Source organism: Podarcis pityusensis (genome assembly GCF_964106645.2).
Source record: "Podarcis pityusensis genome assembly, chromosome: 2".
Taxonomy (NCBI): Eukaryota; Metazoa; Chordata; class Lepidosauria; order Squamata; family Lacertidae; genus Podarcis; species Podarcis pityusensis.
Genome location: NC_138029.1, coordinates 122029257 through 122047948, shown reverse-complemented (window position 1 = coordinate 122047948; position 18692 = coordinate 122029257). Strand labels below are relative to the sequence as shown.

Genomic DNA, 18692 nt, shown 5'->3' with positions numbered 1-18692 from the left:
AAAGAGAGTTTGTCTAGGGAGGATCTCAGCAGCCTAACCCACACTTTGCTGCTGCCGCGAGTGATGGAAGGGAGACCTGCTCCCTGCTGCAAGGCCTATTCCACCTGGCCTGGGGGGCGGAGCCCAGACTCACCTTGAACAGCTAAAAGAGGCTCCTGGGAGGCCACTGGGATGTTGGTGGAACAACTCTTGGGCTGGGGGCAAATGGCAAAAATGTTTAAAACATTTTCCTCTGTTTTGTTTTTGTCGGGTTGGTATTAGTCAAATGTTTACTTGGGGTTGGCGGTTATTTTAAGTAGAACTGTAAACTGTTTATTCTTGTTATTGTTGTTGTTGTTATTGATTTATTGGTTTGTTTGTTGCTTGTACAGGATATTTTGTTTTTTTATGTTTGAGGTTTTGTTGTGTTTTTATATATGTTGTAAGCTGCCCAGAGTGGCTTGGGAAACCCAGCCAGATGGGCAAGATATAAATTTAACACCAACACCAATAATAATAATAATAATAATAATAATAATAATAATAGTAATAATAATAATAATAATAATAATAATAATAATAATACAGTTGTACAACAACAACAATATCAATAATAATAATAATAATACAGTTGTACCTAGGATCACAAATGCCTTGGCAGTTGAATGTTTTGGCTCCCAAACACCACAAACCTGGAAATGAGGATTTTGGTTTGCAAACGTTCTTTGGAACCCGAACGTCCAGCAAGGCTTCCAATTGGCTGCAGGAAGCTCCTGCAGCCAATCGGAAGCTGTGCCTTGGTAGTTGAATGGTTTCGGAAGTCAAACGGATTTCTGGAACGGATTCCATTTGAGTTCCGAGGTACGACTGTGATAAGATGTCCTCCCCTCAGATGTCAAGGAAATAAACAACTATCTGACTTTTAGAAGATATCTGAAGGCAGCCCTGTTTAGGGAAGTTTTTAATGTTTGATGGGCGGGGTATAAATAATAAATTATCATCATTATCACCATCATGATAAAAGCTGAGTTCCACCTCCCCATGCAGGTGGCGGGACCGCAACACCCATCAGTGCCAGCCAACATGGACAATGGCTGAGGATGATGGGAATTGTAGTCCAGGGTACCAGGTTGAGGTTCCTCATCCCTGGCCTAAAGGGATGCCAGGCACAAATCCCACCCTCCAGACGCTTTCTGTCAGTCTCAGTTCCCCATCTGTAAAATGGGCATGGCAGTGACCTCACCAGCAAGTAGCACAATCCTATCTATTCTCACCCAGAAACAACCCCCAGTGTGTTCAATGGAGCCCACTGGGGCCTTGGTGGGTTCTCGCGAGGGCAGCTACTGGATAGATAGCTTAGTCGGTAGAGAATGAGACTCTTAATCTCAGGGTTGTGGGTTTGAGACCCACATTGGGCAAAAGATTCCTGCATTGAGGGGGTTGGACTAGATGACCCTCATGGTTCCTTCCAGCCCTATGATTCTATGACTGTTGAGCACTTTGCAAAATAAAATTGCACTGTGCTTAAGGAGGAGCCAGAGGTAAGCTATCCTATGGCACTTAAAGAGCAATCCTAACATCTGTGGGCTACTTTTAAAATGAGGCTGCATTTTAAATTGCATTTTAACCTGTATTTTAAATTGTTTTTTCCTTTTCTTTTCCTATTATGTTTTTACTGTAATTTTACTGGTGTTAGCCACCCTGAGCCCGGCTCTGGCCGGGGAGAATGGGGTATAAATTATTATTATTATTATTATTATTATTATTAAAAACAGCATGAACGTCACAGAACTTCAGTTCCCTGGGAAAAGGGATTGATTGTTAAACTCCTCTGGGAACCGAAATCTCCTAACAACTTTCTGCAGCCTGAAACGACAGTTCCCAGAAGGCTTTGGGAGAGGACAGGCCTGTTTAAGGCAATATTATACAGTACTGCTTAAATGAATAGTGCACATGAGGCCCGTTACTCAGAAGTAAGTCCCTACTGAAATCAAGGGGGCTTACTCTTACCTCAGAGTTAGACTGCCCAAGACTGCGCAGAAAGTGATAAAAACATTTAAAGACCCAGAAGAAGCCACTTTCCTAACTTTGGGGTTTTTATTTCTAGTTTGGGGCATTTTGCTCCGAAGAGACTGACAGGGCTGCCCTTTCTGGAACCGGGTTCTTTCTTGCCACAGTTATTATTATTCTTTTCCATCTCCGATCAGAAAATAAAACTGAAACGGGATGGTTGAAAAGGTGGGGAAATATTTATTGTGGGGCGAATTTTTACTGTGCGTTTGTGTGTGTCCCAGCCCTGCAAAAATGGAGATCCGATCTCAGGGACTACAAATTATTTTACATTAAGTAACCCCTCCCCCCCCCAAAGAAGAAATCAAACATTGCGCGGGAGCCTCTTTTGCAACATCTCCCCGATTTGCATTGAACCCCCCGCGCTTCATGCACCCCCCCAGCCAGCACACCCCCCCCCCCAATGATGCCCTTATCCTGGGTCTCCCACCCCGCAACCCCCTGGCCTTCCTCTCCCTGCCCGCCTTACCTGCCCTCCGGTCTCCCAGGGAGGAAATGAGCTCTTCTGCGCTCGCGGGGGCTCGAGCCGGCGCCCACTTTCGCTTTCGAAGGGGAAATCCAGCCGCTTCCCTTCCCCCGCCCACGCGGCCGCGCTCCCCGCTTCCGCCGCCAGAGGGAGCCCGCCGCCTGCGCTTTAGAAAACCTCCCTCGCAAGCGGTTCTCAAACTCTTGGCTGACATTTTCAGGAAAAATGTTTGCTCGCGCCGCTCCCAGTTTTTTTATTGACACGAAGTACATTGGAGAACAACTCGCAACAGTGCTTGATTTATAGCACAGGACGCAAATACTTTGTAATATGAGTGTGGGGCATCCATAAAGTCTAAAACATGGGTAGGCAAACTAAGGCCTGGGGGCCGGATCCAGCCCCATCGCCTCCTCAATCTGACCCACAGACGGTATGGGAATCAGCATGCTTTTACATGAGTAGAATGCATAGCTGTCAACTTTCAGATTTGAAAATAAGGGATCAGCAGCCTCACCTGTCCCAGGGACAGACTATGGGATATCTAACAATCTGGGATAGCAGCGGGAAGCAGCGGGAAACGGCACTGGAATAAGGGAATTTCCCGCAAAAAAGGGAAGGTTGACAGCTATGGTAGAATGTGTCCTTTTATTTAAAATGCATCTCTGGGTTATTTGAGGAGCATAGGAATTCGTTCATTTTTTTCTCTCAAAATATAGTCTGGCCCCCCACAAGAAGTGAGGGACAGTGGACCAGCCCCCTGCTGAAAAAGTTTGCTGGTCTAAAACATTGCAGCTACAGAAGAACAGGAATCATTCCCAAAATATAATTATAGACGAGTCTCATACCTATCACGTACCTTAAGCAGGTATACAAACTGGACGAGAAATGTGAGCTTGCAATATCACTTGATGCACTTGCTCTCATTTTGAAAAGGTATCTCAATTGAACAACCATAGCTGTCAACTTTTCCCTTTTCAGGAATCCTATTCAGAATAAGGGAATTTCCCTTAAAAAAAGGAAAACGTTGACAGCTACAGTATGTGAACAACTCCTTGCTAGATTTTATCAGCCACAATGGGCAGAGATCAAAGTCAGACCCTCCAGGTGTCCCTATTTTCCAGGGAGAGTCCTGGATTTCCAGAACTTGCCCCGGTTTCTGATTTGATCCCAAAATGTCCCACTTTTCCTTAGGACGTCCCTATTTTCATGAGAAAAAGGTTGGAGGGTACAGAGTTATGCGACAAGGATGAGAACAGAAAATGCACAACGGCAGCACGGCGGCAGTGGGAGGCCCCATTAGCTAAAGTGGTGCTTCAGGTTAAGAACGGTTTCAGGTTAAGAATGGACCTCTGGAATGAATTAAGTTCTTAACCCGAGGTACCACTGTATATGGTGTTAAGATGCCCAGAGTGACTGGGGAAACCCAGTCAGATGGGTGGGGTATAAATAATAAAATTATCATCATCATTATTATGTAATTTGTTGTTTAGTCGTTTAGTCGTGTCCGACTCTTCGTGACCCCCTGGACTAGAGCACGCCAGGCACTCCTGTCTTCCACTGCCTCCCACAGTTTGGTCAAACTCATGCTGGTAGCTTCGAGAACACTGTCCAACCATCTTTTCCTCTGTCGTCCCCTTCTCCTTGTGCCCTCCATCTTTCCCAACATCAGGGTCTCTTCCAGGGAGTCTTCTCTTCTCATGAGGTGGCCAAAGTATTGGAGCCTCAGTTTCACAATCTGTCCTTCCAGTGAGCACTCAGGGCTGATTTCCTTCAAAATGGATAGGTTTGATCTTCTTGCAGTCCGTGGGACTCTCAAGAGTCTCCTCCAGCACCATAATTCAAAAGCATCAATTCTTCGGCGATCAGCCTTCTTTATGGTCCAGCTCTCACTTCCATACATCACTACTGGGTAAACCATAGGTTTAACTATACAGACCTTTGTGGGCAAGGTGATGTCTGATTATGTAATAGGATGTCCCTATTTTCATTGGGAAAACGTTGGGAGTGTATGGAAACATAGATCTGTAGCGTTGCAAGGACCCCCAGAGTTATCTAGTCCAACCTCCTGTGATGCAGGAACCTCAGTTAAATCACACATGACAGACAGCGAGAGGGCACATAAGTGAGAGGAATGAAGGCGCAGGTCAATTCTTTGTCCAGGGAAGCTGTCTTCCATTTCCATCTGGTACGCAGGCTGAAACCCTCCCTTCCCATGGACTGTCTCTCCAGAGTGGTGCATGCTCAGGTTATCTCCCGCTTGGACTACTGCAATGCGCTCTACGTGGGGCTACCTTTGAAGGTGACCCAGAAACTGCAACTAATCCAGAATGTGGCAGCTAGACTGGTGACTGGGAGCAGCTGCCGAGACTAGTCCTGAAAGACCTACATTGGCTCCCAGTATGTTTCCAAGCACAATTCAAAGTGTTGGTGCTGACCTTTCAAGCCCTAAACGGCCTCGGCCCAGTATTCCTGAAGGAGCGTCTCCACCCCCATCATTCTGCCCAGACACTGAGGTCCACGCCAAGGGCCTTCTGGTGGTTCCCTCACTGCTAGAAGTGAAGTTACAGGGAACCAGCCAGAGGGCCTTCTCTGCAGTGGTGCCCGCCCTGTGGAACACCCTCCCTTCAGATGTCAAGGAGATAAAGAACTACCTGACTTTTAGAAGACATCTGAAGGCAGCCCTGTTTAGGGAAGTTTTTAATGTTTAATGGTGTATTGTGTTTTTAATATTCTGTTGGGAGTCACCCAGAGTGGCTGGGGAAATCCAGCTAGATGGGCGGGGTATAAATAAATTTGTTCTTCTTCTCCTTCTCCTCCTATTCCTAGTCCCTGGTGTGGACAATGCTGAGCTACATGGACTGCAGAAGGCAGAACGAGGAATGAGCAACAGGCATGGGGCACCCCCTCCCCCGATATCAGGATTGATCTACATGAACCCTCTGCATACACTTTATGTGGAAGGCAATGAGAGGGAAAAGATCCAGACCCTGTAGTCCCCACAGCAAACCTAAACCAGAGGGGCTCATCAGCATCTCAGAAAGGGCTGTGCTTCGCTGTTCTGCTGTGCAAAACCGAGAGAGCCAGAAAACACCTCCCAGATCTTCTCAATAGCTTGATGACCGCAGGTGCTTCCTCAACGGAGAGCAGTTGAGGTTCCTGGAACTGCAGTGCCACAAGACACCCACGTGGGTGAGGACACAAAGGGCTAAGAACAACTGTTGTGGTTTGACTCTGGAGCAGCGGTTCTCAACCCGTGGGTCCCCAGATGTTGTTGGACTACAACTCCCATCATCCCTGACCACTGGTCATGCTGGCTAGGAATGATGGGAGTTGTAGTCCAACAACATCTGGGGACCCACAGGTTGAGAAACACTGCTCTGGAGAAAGGCTTTGGGGGCTGTAGTTCAGCATTAGAACATCTGCTTTTCATGCAGAAGGCCCCAGGTGCCATCCCCAGAATCTCCACTGGGAGAGTCCCCCTCTCCGAACCCCTGGGGAGCCTTGCCAGTCAGTGCAGGCAATATTGGGGCCAGTGGCGTAGCGTGGGGGGTGCCAGGGGGGCCGGCCGCACCGGGCGCAACATCTGGGGGGGCGCGCTCGCTGCCTCCGGAGTCGCCGAAGAGCCTCGGGCGCAGGCTGTAGCAGAGCCCCATGTCTCGTGGAACCGACGAGCTGTGCGCGCGCCCGGGCTGAAGGCGTCCGGCAGGCAGCGGCTCTCAGCCCCGCGCGTCAGGGCCGCGGAGGACGTGCCAGGCAGCCCCTCCTCACAGCCCCGCCTCCGCTGCTGCTGCTGCAGCTGCTGGGCCATGTTGCATTTTCCTCGCCTCTCTGCCCCCCTCCTCCTCCGGGCAAGCGGCATGGTTTGGGCGGCAGCGCCAGCAGCAACTCGACTCAGATCGGCAGGTTAGGGGTTGGGGGGGGCGCAAATTACTTGCCTTGCCCCGGGTGCTGACAACTCACGCTACGCCGCTGATTGGGGCAGGTGGACTAACGGCCCAACTCAGTTTAAGTGTGGCAGCAAGGTTCAAGGACAGTCAAGGCCACTCCATTTTGAACTGGATTACGGACTTTTGTAACTTTTAAGGATTACTGCCTGCCTGATTTTCATCACTGTACCTGTTGAATCCTGGCAAGGTTTTTAATGTGAGTAAACTTATATTTTTTTGTTTACTTAAGCAGTCTGTGATTTCTTTGTTAAGTGGGAAACATAGAAGGGAGAAAAGGAATTCAAGTCTGCCCAAGCATCTTTGGATATCATAATTGGTCTAGAAGGTTAAGCAACCTTTTCCCCAAAAGCGTCTAAAGATAAACGGCAAACAGATGGTGATTTTAATCTGCTGAAAGAGGTACAGTGGTACCTTGGGTTACATACTCTTCAGGTTACAGACTCCGCTAACCCAGAAATAGTACCTCGGGTTAAGAACTTTGCTTCAGGCTGAGAACAGAAATCGTGCTCTGGCAGCGCAGTGGCAGCAGGAGGCCCCATTAGCTAAAGTGGTGCTTCAGGTTAAGAACAGTTTCAGGTTAAGAACGGACCTCCAGAACGAATTAAGTACGTAACCAGAGGTACCACTGTACTTGCATTCTCACACATGTGAGAAAAAGAGGAAGAATAAATTTAAAAAATCCTGTCCTACTCATCTAAATTCATCCAATGAAGCTGTTGTGGATAAGCTTATCTTGAACACAATAACTCCCAAATGTTCAGTCCAGAACCTCCCACTACGTGTATCCTGTATGCTACTTCAGACCGGTTAAAATCTTCTTTAAAACACCAGCAAAGAATCAAAGACTTTATCAATGAAAATACTTTATTGCTGCCCCGTCATAAATGTAGCTCTGTCCCTTTCTGCCCTTCGCCCCTGAGTGTTGAAGCACATCCAACGTTCCTCGTGGTTCCCGGCCGCTCACTTCTTGGCTTCGGCGTACTGGTGGAGCAGATCGCTGACATCTGTGCGCCCGACCCGGATCCAACCGTCTTCCTTCATGTGATACACTGCGCAGGGCGACAGAGAGGTACCACCACACCAGTGAGCTTGTGCAAAATGAAAGCAGGCTCTCACCAAACAAGGGGGACGTGGGGCTGGGACTGCAGAATGAGGGTGGGGGGCACTTACTGTTCACCACACCGCCTGAGTAGGCATCGCGGTGGGTGGCGTATGAGATGGCCTTCCTGCCGAGTTCGTAGGCCTCCTCCACGCTGAGATCGGGGCGATGGCCGCTGTCCAGGATCCCATAGGCATAGCAGTTCCCGCTTCCCGTGGAAAAGAGGGGACCACCCAGGCGTACCCCGTTATCGTCTATGTAGTAAAGTCCAGGACCCTAGAAAAAGAGGAAGAACCCGCAGGTCTGGCCTCTTTTGGCTCTGATCGCGGCCGCTTCCACCCAAGTCCCCTGCCTGGCTGATCTCGCACCCACTCCCCACCCGCTCATTCCCACCCCACTCCTTGAAAGTCACAAAGTTGTTTCTCTCCCTCAGGCCCTCATTCTGGCAGCACTTCCCATGTGCCCCCCAAGACCCACACTAAACCCCCTCCACTAAACCTCTCTTGAAAATGTGCCCTGGGTGAATTCCCGGCGGTGTGATAAATATTTATCAGCCTTGTTTACACCATACATTTAAAGCAAAACCTCCTCCCCCAAAGAATCCTGGGAACATTAGTTTACTGACCCCCACAGAACAGATAATCAGAGAACTTTGTGTGCCTCCTCAAGAGGTCTAGCAGGTAGCAACACAAGAACAGGGCCTTTTCTGCAGTGGCTCCCTGCCTGTGGAATGCTCTCTCCAGGGAGGCTTGCCAGGCGCCTTCATTACATGTCTTCAGGCACCAGGTGACAACATTCCTCTATAACTAGGCCTTTGGCTGATTCTAGGGCCTTTTAAATATGTTTGTGGGATGGCAGGTTTGTTCTTGCTTCTAGTATGTGTTTTGTGTTCTCATTTGATATTTTTATGTTGTGAACTGTCCTGTGATGTTCAGATGAAGGGCAAAATACATTTTACACATCACTTGGGAAGACAGGCAAACTAATGCCAGTGTACTGGAAGAATCAAGAATCACCAGTGTTGAAGCAATTCTCTTCAACATCATCCAACTTCATTGGACTGGTCATGGTCTGCGGATGCCTGATTATTGTCTTCCAAAGTAACTACAGTGGTACCTCGTGTTAAGAACTTAATTCATTCTGGAGGTCTGTTCTTAACCTGAAACTGTTCTTAACCTGAAGCACCACTTTAGCTAATGGGGCCTCCTGCTACTGCTGCGCCACCGCTGCGCAATTTCTGTTCTCATCCTGAAGCAAAGTTCTTAACCCGAGGTACTATTTCTGGGTTAGTGGAGTCTGTAACCTGAAACGTCTATAACCTGAAGCATCTGTAACCTGAGGTGCCACTGTACTATATTCCGAACATAAAAATGGAAAGCGTAATGCTGGTGGTAAACAAAAGAGGTTGAAAGACTGTCTCAAGGCAAATCTTAAAAAATGTAGTATAAACACCAAGAACTGGGAAACACTGGCCTGCGAGCGCTCCAGTTGGAGAACAGCCTTTACCAAAGGTGTCATGGACTTTGAAGATGCTCGAACTCAGGATGAAAGGGAGAAACGTGCTAAGAGGAAGGCACGCTTGACAAACCCTCACCGTGATCAGCTCCCGCCCGGAAACCAATGTCCCCACTGTGCAAGGAAGTGTGGATCCAGAATTGGCCTCCACAGTCACTTACAGACTTTCTGTTAAGACTGTGTTCATGGAAGACAATCTTACTCGGCTACGAGGGATCGCCAAAGAAGAAGTTCAGATGAAGGGCGGAATACAAATTAAACCAACAAATAAATAAACTACAATTCCCAGAACCTTTGAAAACTACAATTCCCAGGATTCTGGGGGGTGGGGTGGCTTTAAATGTGTAGTGTGTATTCAGGCAGGACCTGGCTGGCAATGAATGAGGAGGAATCCTAGAATCGCTCTTCCACCCAGACTTCCTCTCTCATCAGGATACCCAGCAGCCCCTCCTTTGACTCACCCCTTATAGTCATCTCTGACCCAATGAGCTCCCATTTTCCTGAGTGATTCCCCCCCCCACTCTGCCTGCCCCCAATTGCCCCCCCTCCTTGCGGTCACGTTGCTGGTACCTTCTTGTCCCAGCCGCACAGCATGCTCCCCACAGACAGCCCCATCCCCCTGTACTCAACAAGCATGTTGGCCAGCAGTTTGGAAGCAGCCGAGATGCTGATTCGCTCCTTGTTGCGTAAGTAGTACAACCTGCCGGAAGAAATAATAATAATGATATATTAATACTCCACCCATCTAGCTGTGTTTCCCCAGCCACTCTGGGTGGCTCCCAACAGAATATTAAAAACACGATAAAACACCAAACATTAAAAACTTCCCTAAACAGGGCTGCCTTCCGATGTCTTCTAAAAGTCAAAAAGTTGTTTATCTCCTTGACATCTGATGGGAGGCCGTTCCACAGGGCGGGCGCCACCACCGAGAAGGCCCTGTGCCTGGTTCCCTGTAACCTCACTTCTCGCAATGAGAGAACCACCAGAAGGCCCTCGGAGCTGGATCTCAGTATCCGGGCTGAACGATGGGGGTGGAGATGCTCCTTCAGGTATACTGGGCCGCGGCTGTTTTAAAGGTCAGCACCAACATTTTGAATTGTGCTTGGAAGGAAGGAAGGAAGGAAGGAAGGAAGGAAGGAAGGAGGTAAAGAGGGGTAGGAGGAGAATGAAAGGGAGAGTCGCTCTCTCCTCTTCTTTTTCATAACTCCATCACCCCCGCCTTTTTCAGGTGGGCCAACGACCCATCTTGAGGCCTCCCAAGTAAAACTGTGGCGGCCAAGCTCCCATGTTGGGGCTTCACTATCCTTCTGGAATCTATTCAACCAGACCCAGGCTGGGCTCAAATTATAATCCATCAAGAGGAGGTCTGGCCTGGTAATTTTTTGCTGTGACCTGCTGAGCCACCATTTCTAGAAGACCCGGGGGAGGGGAGGGGGGTCAGAAGAAGAATATCATGACACATTATTCCAGATCCTAGCTTGTGCTTCCCAAAGGGGAAGACCGGAAGGATCCTGCCTTGCTGCTCAAGTTTGCTACACTACATGTGACTTTTAGGAAGCAAAAACAACAATTGATACATATCAGAGCAACACCTTTATCAGGCCCACCAAAATATTCACAATAAAAGCATACCAGCTTTCGGGGTCTCCAGAACTCTTCATCAGGCTAGATGAAGAATTCTGCAGAACTCTCAGACCTGCAAAACTGTTTTGTGCCACTTTGGTTGGCCTAATAAAAGGCATTACCTTTGAATGGATATTGGAGTTTTCTTATGGGTCAGCCCGGCTGCCTTTACATGAGCACACACTCAATAATTCATTTTTTTTTTCCTGATTGCCCTGCCCTGCATATTTGTGAGATGGGGAAAATACCTGCAGAAGACGGAGGTTTACCGAGTTTAGCTGAGATTCCTGCGTCGCAGGGGGTTGGACTAGATTGCCCCTCAGGGTCCCTTCCAACTCTACAAATCTCTGATTCTAGGTACCTACCTGCAGTGTTTGGCCAGGAGTCGCTCCCAGTACTGGCAGTCTGCAGCACTCCCAGACATGGTGCCCAACAAGTAGGGGTTGATCTCAATGACTTTGTTGAACACCTTTGCACCTATGGGGAAGAGAGTTGTTTGTGAAGGGTTCAAGCCAGCGGTGGGGAGCCTCTGTCCCCCATAGTCTAGGCCCAGGTCAGCCAGGCCTCCTCCATTTAATCTGTGGCGCCATTTCAACTGTCTATGTCTCTGTGGTTACTCACTGATGTAGCTGCCGGACGATGCCCGGGAATCAGTGGCGACGATGACGCCATGCTGGAAAGTGAAGGCCATGGTGGTGGTGCCATGCTCCAGCTCAATCCGCTGCCCGCTGCTGCCGCTGCCCTCGCAGTGGGTCTGCAGGAACTCAGAAGGCTGGGGGGGGGGGAGGAAGCAAGGCACGGAAATGCTTAATGCTTAGAAATCTCTTTTATCTGCCATCCGAAGCGACTTTTGAGACTTCTGTAATACACAGCAACAATAAATTATCCCAATGTTTGGGTGCTTCCTTTCCTCCTAGGAAGACGGCCACAAAACACTCCCCTACCCAAACTGGTATCAAGCTGAGCTTCTATAAAGAAGGGGACAAATGTACAGTATATTTGAAAGACCATTGTCAACACTTGAACTCTTTGGCAGGTTTTAACTACCGTATTTTTTTGCTCTATAAGACTCACTTTTCCCCTCCTAGAAAGTAAGGGGAAATGTGTGTGAGTCTTATGGAGCGAATGCAGGCTGCGCAGCTATCCCAGAATCCAGAACAGCAAGAGGGATCGCTGCTTTTGCTGCACAGCGATCCCTCTTGCTATTCTGGCTTCTGGGATTCAGAATATTTTTTTTCCTGTTCTCCTTCTCCAAAAACTAGGTGTGTCTTATGGTCTGGTGCGTCTTATAGAGCGAAAAATACGGTAACTCTTGCAGTGATGCATAGACTTTAGATATAATGGAGGGTTGTAAATTAGATGGACTTATTATATGCAGTTTAAAAAGTTACTTAAAGAACCCACAGAGGGGAGGAGGGGAGTCCTGAGATTCAGAAGAATCTTGTGCTGTTTTTACCGTATGTGATTATAATTGTGACTGGAGTTGTAAAATCAAACAAAAAACATTGAAAAAACAAAAACAAAACAAACTGGTATCAAGCTGGCAGTGGTGGATTTGGGGCTCTCAAATTTGAGCGGTGTCCTGTGCGATGCCAAAATTCGGCGCCGCCACCCACCTCCCACCCTCTGTCCTAAGTCATTGTGGCACTTGCTGTGGGGGCCTCTCAGCTCGGCACCCCATCCCGTTTCAAAGTGACACATGTCAATCTTCCTCACAGATCTTTCAAGTGCTGGTGGAGGCCGGTGAGCAGCATTCTGCACATGCTCACGGGCAGCGTCATTCTCGGCAGGCAGGCGTTTTAAAAGTAGTTAACTTTGCAAAAGACAAGATCGCAAATCATAAAATAAATCCCCAGAATTACAGCAAAGTATCATAAGTAAGATATAAAAGAAAGCCAGGCATTGCGGGAGGCTGTCTTGGAGCCTGAGGCAGAAGCAGTCACAAAATCTGTCTCCTTTTGGGTCTTCTGAATTTTCATATAACAATTGGAAATGGGGCATTATTATTATTATTATTATTATTATTATTATTATACCCCGCCCTCTCCGGCTAAACTGGGCTTAGAGCGGCTAACATCAAATGTATAACACATTAACATAAAATCAGACAATTAATTAAAATACATCCTAAAATCCAATCAGGATCAGAATAAAATCCAACCAGAAGGCAACCCACAGATTATGCCACTAGCCAGAGGGGCAGCCCATTTTCCCAAAGAAAAGGGGGATTCCCCACCCTTCCTTGCTAGACCCAGGTGGTTACATCTGAAGGAATGCACTTCTGATATGCAGCTTAAACCCGATTTCATCAGTTTGGAGTTGTTTTAGGGTCACTGCTTTTAAAGAGCCAGGCTTTCTTGAAAGTTAACACAAATCAAGCAAGGAGAAAGTTCCGTGAGGCACACCTGGGTCCAGAGACAGATGCTACAACAGTACTGAACAAATGCAAAAACAGATCAGCCTCTGTTAGGTTGGGAGAACAAATGACAGAGGGCAGGGGAGGGAGCCCCCTTTAGGGAAGTTTTTAATGTTTGATGTTTTATTGTATTTTTAATATTTTGTTGGAAGCTGCCCAGAGTGGCTGGGAAACCCAGCAAGATGGGTGAGGTATAAACAACAACAACGATTTCCAGATCCTAACATGTAGGTCAAAGCGGGCCCCCCATCTGCGCCTTCCGGAATACAGATACATATTTTCCTGCTTCTGCCACCGCCCAGCAGAGGGCGGCAGGCAGGGATCGCTCGCTGGCGTTGGAAAGGTACTGCTGCGCCTAGCCGCAGTGGCCCTCCCGCCTCTTCTTCGCCCCCTTCCCCATCTCACCTGCCTGCCAGGGGGCACGGCGATCTGGGGCTTCTCTACCCCGAAGGCGTAATGCCCGGGTGCCCCCGGCCGCGGGGTGGCGGCTCCTCCCAGCGGGTTCCAGTCCCAGGCGCCGCGCTCCAGCCTGCAAACGTCGAGGAGCGCCATCGCCACTTCGCCTCTTTTCTTCTCGGTGAAAGCGAAAGCGGCAGCGCCCGACCCGTGTTTCCTCTCCGTGCCTCCCCCCGCCACCGCTCTGCTCCTCCCTCCCCGCCTTCCTCCGTGCGCCACGTCGGGGATGGGCAAGGGCGCGCTTGGAGAGGTCGGCGAAGGAGCAGGGCGCACGGAGGAAGGCGAGGAACCCTCGGGAGAGGCGCGCACCGAGGGTGCCCTATCCAAACGGACCCCACTCCACCCTCTTTGTTGGAGGGGGTGGGAGAATCTGGGGAAGGAAGTGGGGGGAAGCTGTGGGGGGGGGGAATCCAAAGGGAAGAACCCCCCCCCCGCAAGTTCCCTGCAGGGTTCTGTAAATTTTTGCCATGACCCTTTGGATATCTCCAGGCTCATTGCGCCCCAGCTCTGGTTTCAATTGCTTGCTTTTCTCTGTCTTACGTTATTTCACAGTGGTACCTCGGGTTATAGATGCTTCAGGTTACATACGCTTCAGGTTACAGACTACGCTAACCCAGAAATATTACCTCGGGTTAAGAACTTTGCTTCAGGATGAGAACAGAAATCGTGCTCCGGTGGTGCGGCGGCAGCTGGAGGCCCCATTAGCTAAAGTGGTGCTCCAGGTTAAGAACAGTTTCACGTTAAGAATGGACCTCCAGAACGAATTAAGTACTTAACCCGAGGTACCACTGTAGTTGCTTTAGAAGACGATCACCAGGCATCCACACAACATGACCAGTCCAACGAAATTGATGTTGAAGAATCATTGCTTCAACACTGGGGATCTTTGCTTCTTCCAATATACTGATATTAGTTCACCTGTTTTCCCAAGTGATGTGTAAAATTTTTCGGAGACACCATTGATGGAATATTTTGAGGAGTTGGAGATGGCGTTTATAAGTGGTCCATGTTTCACAAGCATACAGTAAGGTTGGTAGTACAATAGGTTTGTAAACAAGCATTTTGGTTTCCCTGTGAATGTCCCGGTCCTCAAACACTGCACTTCAGTCTTGGAGAAAGCCGCACTTGCAGAGCTCATGGCTATGTCCCCCCACCATGTGAAGCAGTAAATGCCTCTGCCAGTTGCTGGAGAGCTTGCAAGTGGGGAGAGTGCTCTTCTTGCTTGCAGCCTTCCCACTGGTGTTAGAACTTGCAAGGGACCCCGAGGGTCATCTAGCCCAACCCCCTTGCAAGGCAGGAATCTCAGCTGAAGCATCCATGACAGACAGCCATTCGAACATCTGCTTTAAAACCTTTAAAAGGAAGGAGAACGTAAGAAGAGACTGCAAAAAAGCTGCAACTAAACAAATAATTCTGGTGCTGGAGGAGACTCTTGAGAGTCCCATGGACTGCAAGAAGATCAAACCTATCCATTTGGAAGGAAATCAGCCCTGAGCGCTCACTGGAAGGACAGATCCTGAAGCTGAGGCTCCAAGACTTTGGCCACCTCATGAGAAGAGAAGACTCCCTGGAAAAGACCCTGATGTTGGGAAAGATGGAGGGCACAAGGAGAAGGGGACGACGGAGGGCGAGATGGTTGGACAGTGTTCTCGAAGCTACCAGCATGAGTTTGACCAAACTGCGGGAGGCAGTGGAAGACAGGAGTGCCTGGCGTGCTCTGGTCCAGGGGGTCACGAAGAGTCGGACACAACTAAACAACAACAACAAACGAATAATTGTGGCAATCTGAGTTGGGTGCTACCTTCGTTCCCAATGCACTCCTGCAAGACTTGCAGTGCCGGATTTATGTATAAGCTAAACAAGCTATAGCTTAGGGCCCCACTCTCTTTGGGAGACCCCAAAAAATTTAAAGGAAAAAAACTGGATGTACATTTCCAAAATATAAGATAAAAAACAAATAAAATAAAACCTACATACAGCTACAGTGTTTTGTGTTGTGCAGGCTCCTATTTTTTATGTGCAAATGGCTTTAGATACCTATTAGGTCCATAAATTACCATATAGCATACCGGTATATTCAACACAAAAAACAGCGGCAATTTGTTGATGACAAAGGACAGCTGGACATATAAAGGGCCCATTACCTTCAGTCGTTTAGGGCCTCATCAAAATGAAATCCGGCCCTGTGCAGGAGTGTGCATTTGCTGAATCGGGGTCTCGCAGGCCCTGCAAGAGGGTGCGCTCTGGAACAGGGCACGGTACCCATCGCTGGGTTGGGAACAGACTAGACTTCAACAGCCGCAACTCCATTCTGATTTATTTATTTTTTAAATCTCCAGCATGCAGTTTCAATCACAGTAAAATGAAGAGCGGCTTCTTTTCATTCTGATCCTAATAAAAACTCTCTAGCCTTTATTATGCTCAGGGTTGCAGCCTGCAAATATGGGAGGTCTCGCTTGCTGGCAAACAAAAGAAAAGCGAGCACAGAATTCGTGAAACATTGTCAATAGCAGCTACAAATTGGTTGAAAAGCGAGCCACCGGTGCGCTGAGCTGCTCCTTTCAACCGCTAGGCGGCGCTGGCTACACGCGCCGCGGCGGCCGGCAGGGGGAATCCCCGACGGTTCCAACCTTGCGTGACCGAATCTACCCAGCAACTGATGACGCATCCCATGCCTTCTTTAGCCATTGGTTCGGCGGGACACGACTAAGTTTATCAGCTGGGCGGTGTGCCAGGCGCTGTACCAGGAGGGGCGGGAGGAGAGGAAACCACACGGGCCGCTTCCTGCCTGTTAGATCGACGCGATAGAGGAAGAAGAGAAGCAGCAGATGGCCAGTGTTCTTGCCCTTCCCCCTTGCCTTCCTGATCAACCCACAAAGTCCACCTTCCAGGCCCCATAAAATCGCAGCTCTGCTGCAATTGCAATTATGTTAGATTCTGGACTCTTGCATTATTTCCCTGATTTCAAAAGCGGCCCCTCCTGCTATTTCTGCAGAATGAGGCCCTGGATAGCTGGCCTCCCCTGTCCTGCCCTTAAAGCACCCGCTGTTTGCAAAGATCCTCTTTCCTAGGAAAGGGTTGCCAACTTGCTTCTTCAAGCAGGGCTCCTGTGCCTTTGACTGCAGTGCAAAAACAAACAAAAAACCTCCTGCCAACTCTCCAGTCCTGGGAACATCTGCACCAGTTGGATTCCTGCCCGTTGTGTAGCTCTTGAGGCAGGACAGGTAATTAGAGAGGAGGACAAGCCAAACACTCGCTGAGCTGGAAGTTAATTATAGCCCTGGGGTTTTCCCCTGATGTCATGCTGCAAGTCTGGAGCTTGGTTAAGGAACGGGCAGGAAACATTTATGCACAGAGACACCACATCACACGGTGACCCTTCTAGACGCTGCTGGACTCCAGCTCTGACCACTGGCCCTGCTGGCTTCTGCTGGGGGTTAGGAGTTCAGCATCATCTGGAGGGCCACAGCTGCCCTAACCCGGCTCTAATGATTTTTCCATGTTCTGTAGTCTTCTTGCTGATGTTCACCTTCCTGAACTCCGTCCTGGAAGTAAGCTGGCTCTTTCCACTGGAAATGAGGCCACCAAGAGGAGATAGCCATCTTCAAATAACTGAAGGCTGTCACATGGAAGAGGGAGCAAGCTTGTTTTCTCCTGCTCTGGAGGTAGGATTCGAACCAAGGGCTTCACGTTACCAGAATGGAGATTCCGACTCAACATTAGGAAGGACTTTCTGACAGGAAGAGCTTTCTGACAGTGGAACGGTCTCCCTTGGGAGGTTGTGGACTCTGCCCTCCTGGAGGTTTTAAAGCAGAGGTTGGCTGGCCATCTGTCCTGGATGCTTTAGCTGTGATTCCTGCATTGCAGGGGGTTGGACTAGATGACCCCAGGGCTTACATGTGCACAAATTCTTGTCTTTCTGTAGCAACAGGTGATGATTAACCCCACTGTCCTCTGAGGTAGGTTAGGCAGAGAGGCAGCAGCTGCCCTGAGGTCACCTGGTGAGGAGATTCAAAATCTGTTGATAACCTTCCCATTACAGTGGTACCTTGGGTTAAGAACTTAATTCGTTCTGGAGGTTCATTCTTAACCTCAAACTGTTCTTAACCTGAGGGACCACTTTAGCTAATGGGGCCTCCCGCTGCCGCCACGCAATTTCTGTTCTCATCCTGAAGCAAAGTTCTTAACCTGAGGTACTATTTCTGGGTTAGTGGAGTCTGTAACCTGAAGTGTCTGTAACCCGAGGTACCACTGTACGTGTTGTGGTGGAACAACCTTCAACCACCTAGTGCATGGGTAGGCAAACTAAGGCCCAGGGGCTGGATTCGGCCCAATCGTCTTCTAAATCCGGTCCACGGACGGTCCAAGAATCAGTCTGTTTTTACATGAGTAGAATGTGTCCTTTTATTTAAAATGCATCTCTGGGTTATTTGTGGGGCCTGCCTGAGTTTTTACGTGAATAGAATGTGTGCTTTTGTTTAAAATGCATCATTGAGTTATTTGTGGGGCACAGGAATTCGTTCATTACCCCCCCCAAAAAATATAGTCCGGCCCTCCACAAGGTCTGAGGGACAGTGGACCGGCCCCCTGCTGAAAATGTTTGCTGACCCCTGAAGTGCCCTGAACATGCTGGACTGCAACTGAAGGCCTGATAGTTGTTGCAATCCAACAACTTCTGGAGAGCACTAAGGGGGCTGGGCCAGGGGTGGGAGGGAAGAGAAAAACAGGGTGACCATAGTTCAGGGATATACAGCGGCTGTATAGAAAGGTGTCTTCATTGTCCTGGGGGAATGAGATCCGTGCTTTATAGTGAAAAACAGTGAAAGAGAAAAACCCACATAAAAAGTGTGTTTTAATTTATACACATCTACAACAAAGCACATTTCTCTGTTCGTACACGTAAGAAACACACAAAAGCAAAAAAAAATTATGGAAAATGAAACAAAAACCTCAACATTTTAAGCGGTTGCCTAGACCTGTTTGAGGAAAAAGATAACATCTCAGAGCACAGCCCCCAGAGAGCTCTCAATCTAAGATTTAAGATTTAAGATAAATTTATTGTCATTGTCCGTATATACACAGTATACACAACAACGAAAATCAAACACCCACCCAAAGACC

At 48.6% G+C, this 18692-nt stretch overlaps 1 protein-coding gene across 1 annotated transcript; it reads right to left on the bottom strand.

Annotated features, from left to right (window-relative positions):
* Positions 1-7308: 7308 nt before the first annotated feature.
* On the bottom strand, positions 7309-13708 carry PSMB8 (proteasome 20S subunit beta 8). The gene is made up of 6 exons (XM_080993245.1): positions 13521-13708; positions 11321-11471; positions 11065-11176; positions 9647-9776; positions 7633-7837; positions 7309-7511 (listed from the first exon to the last, which is right to left on the bottom strand). The coding sequence occupies exons 1-6, from the start codon at positions 13665-13667 to the stop codon at positions 7423-7425; spliced, it is 834 nt and encodes a 277-aa protein (XP_080849371.1). The 5' UTR covers positions 13668-13708; the 3' UTR covers positions 7309-7422.
* Between the last annotated feature and the right edge of the window lie 4984 nt (positions 13709-18692).

Bases quoted from the DNA above. Each gene is read 5' to 3' on its own strand.
- PSMB8 (XM_080993245.1), bottom strand. From the start codon at position 13,667: ATGGCGCTCCTCGACGTTTGCAGGCTGGAGCGCGGCGCCTGGGACTGG. The intron at 11,472-13,520 runs GTGAGATGGGGA...CCCCCCCCCCAG, and splicing joins CCGTGCCCCCTGGCAGGCAG to CCTTCTGAGTTCCTGCAGAC. The intron at 11,177-11,320 runs GTGAGTAACCAC...TCTTCCCCATAG, and splicing joins ATCGTCCGGCAGCTACATCA to GTGCAAAGGTGTTCAACAAA.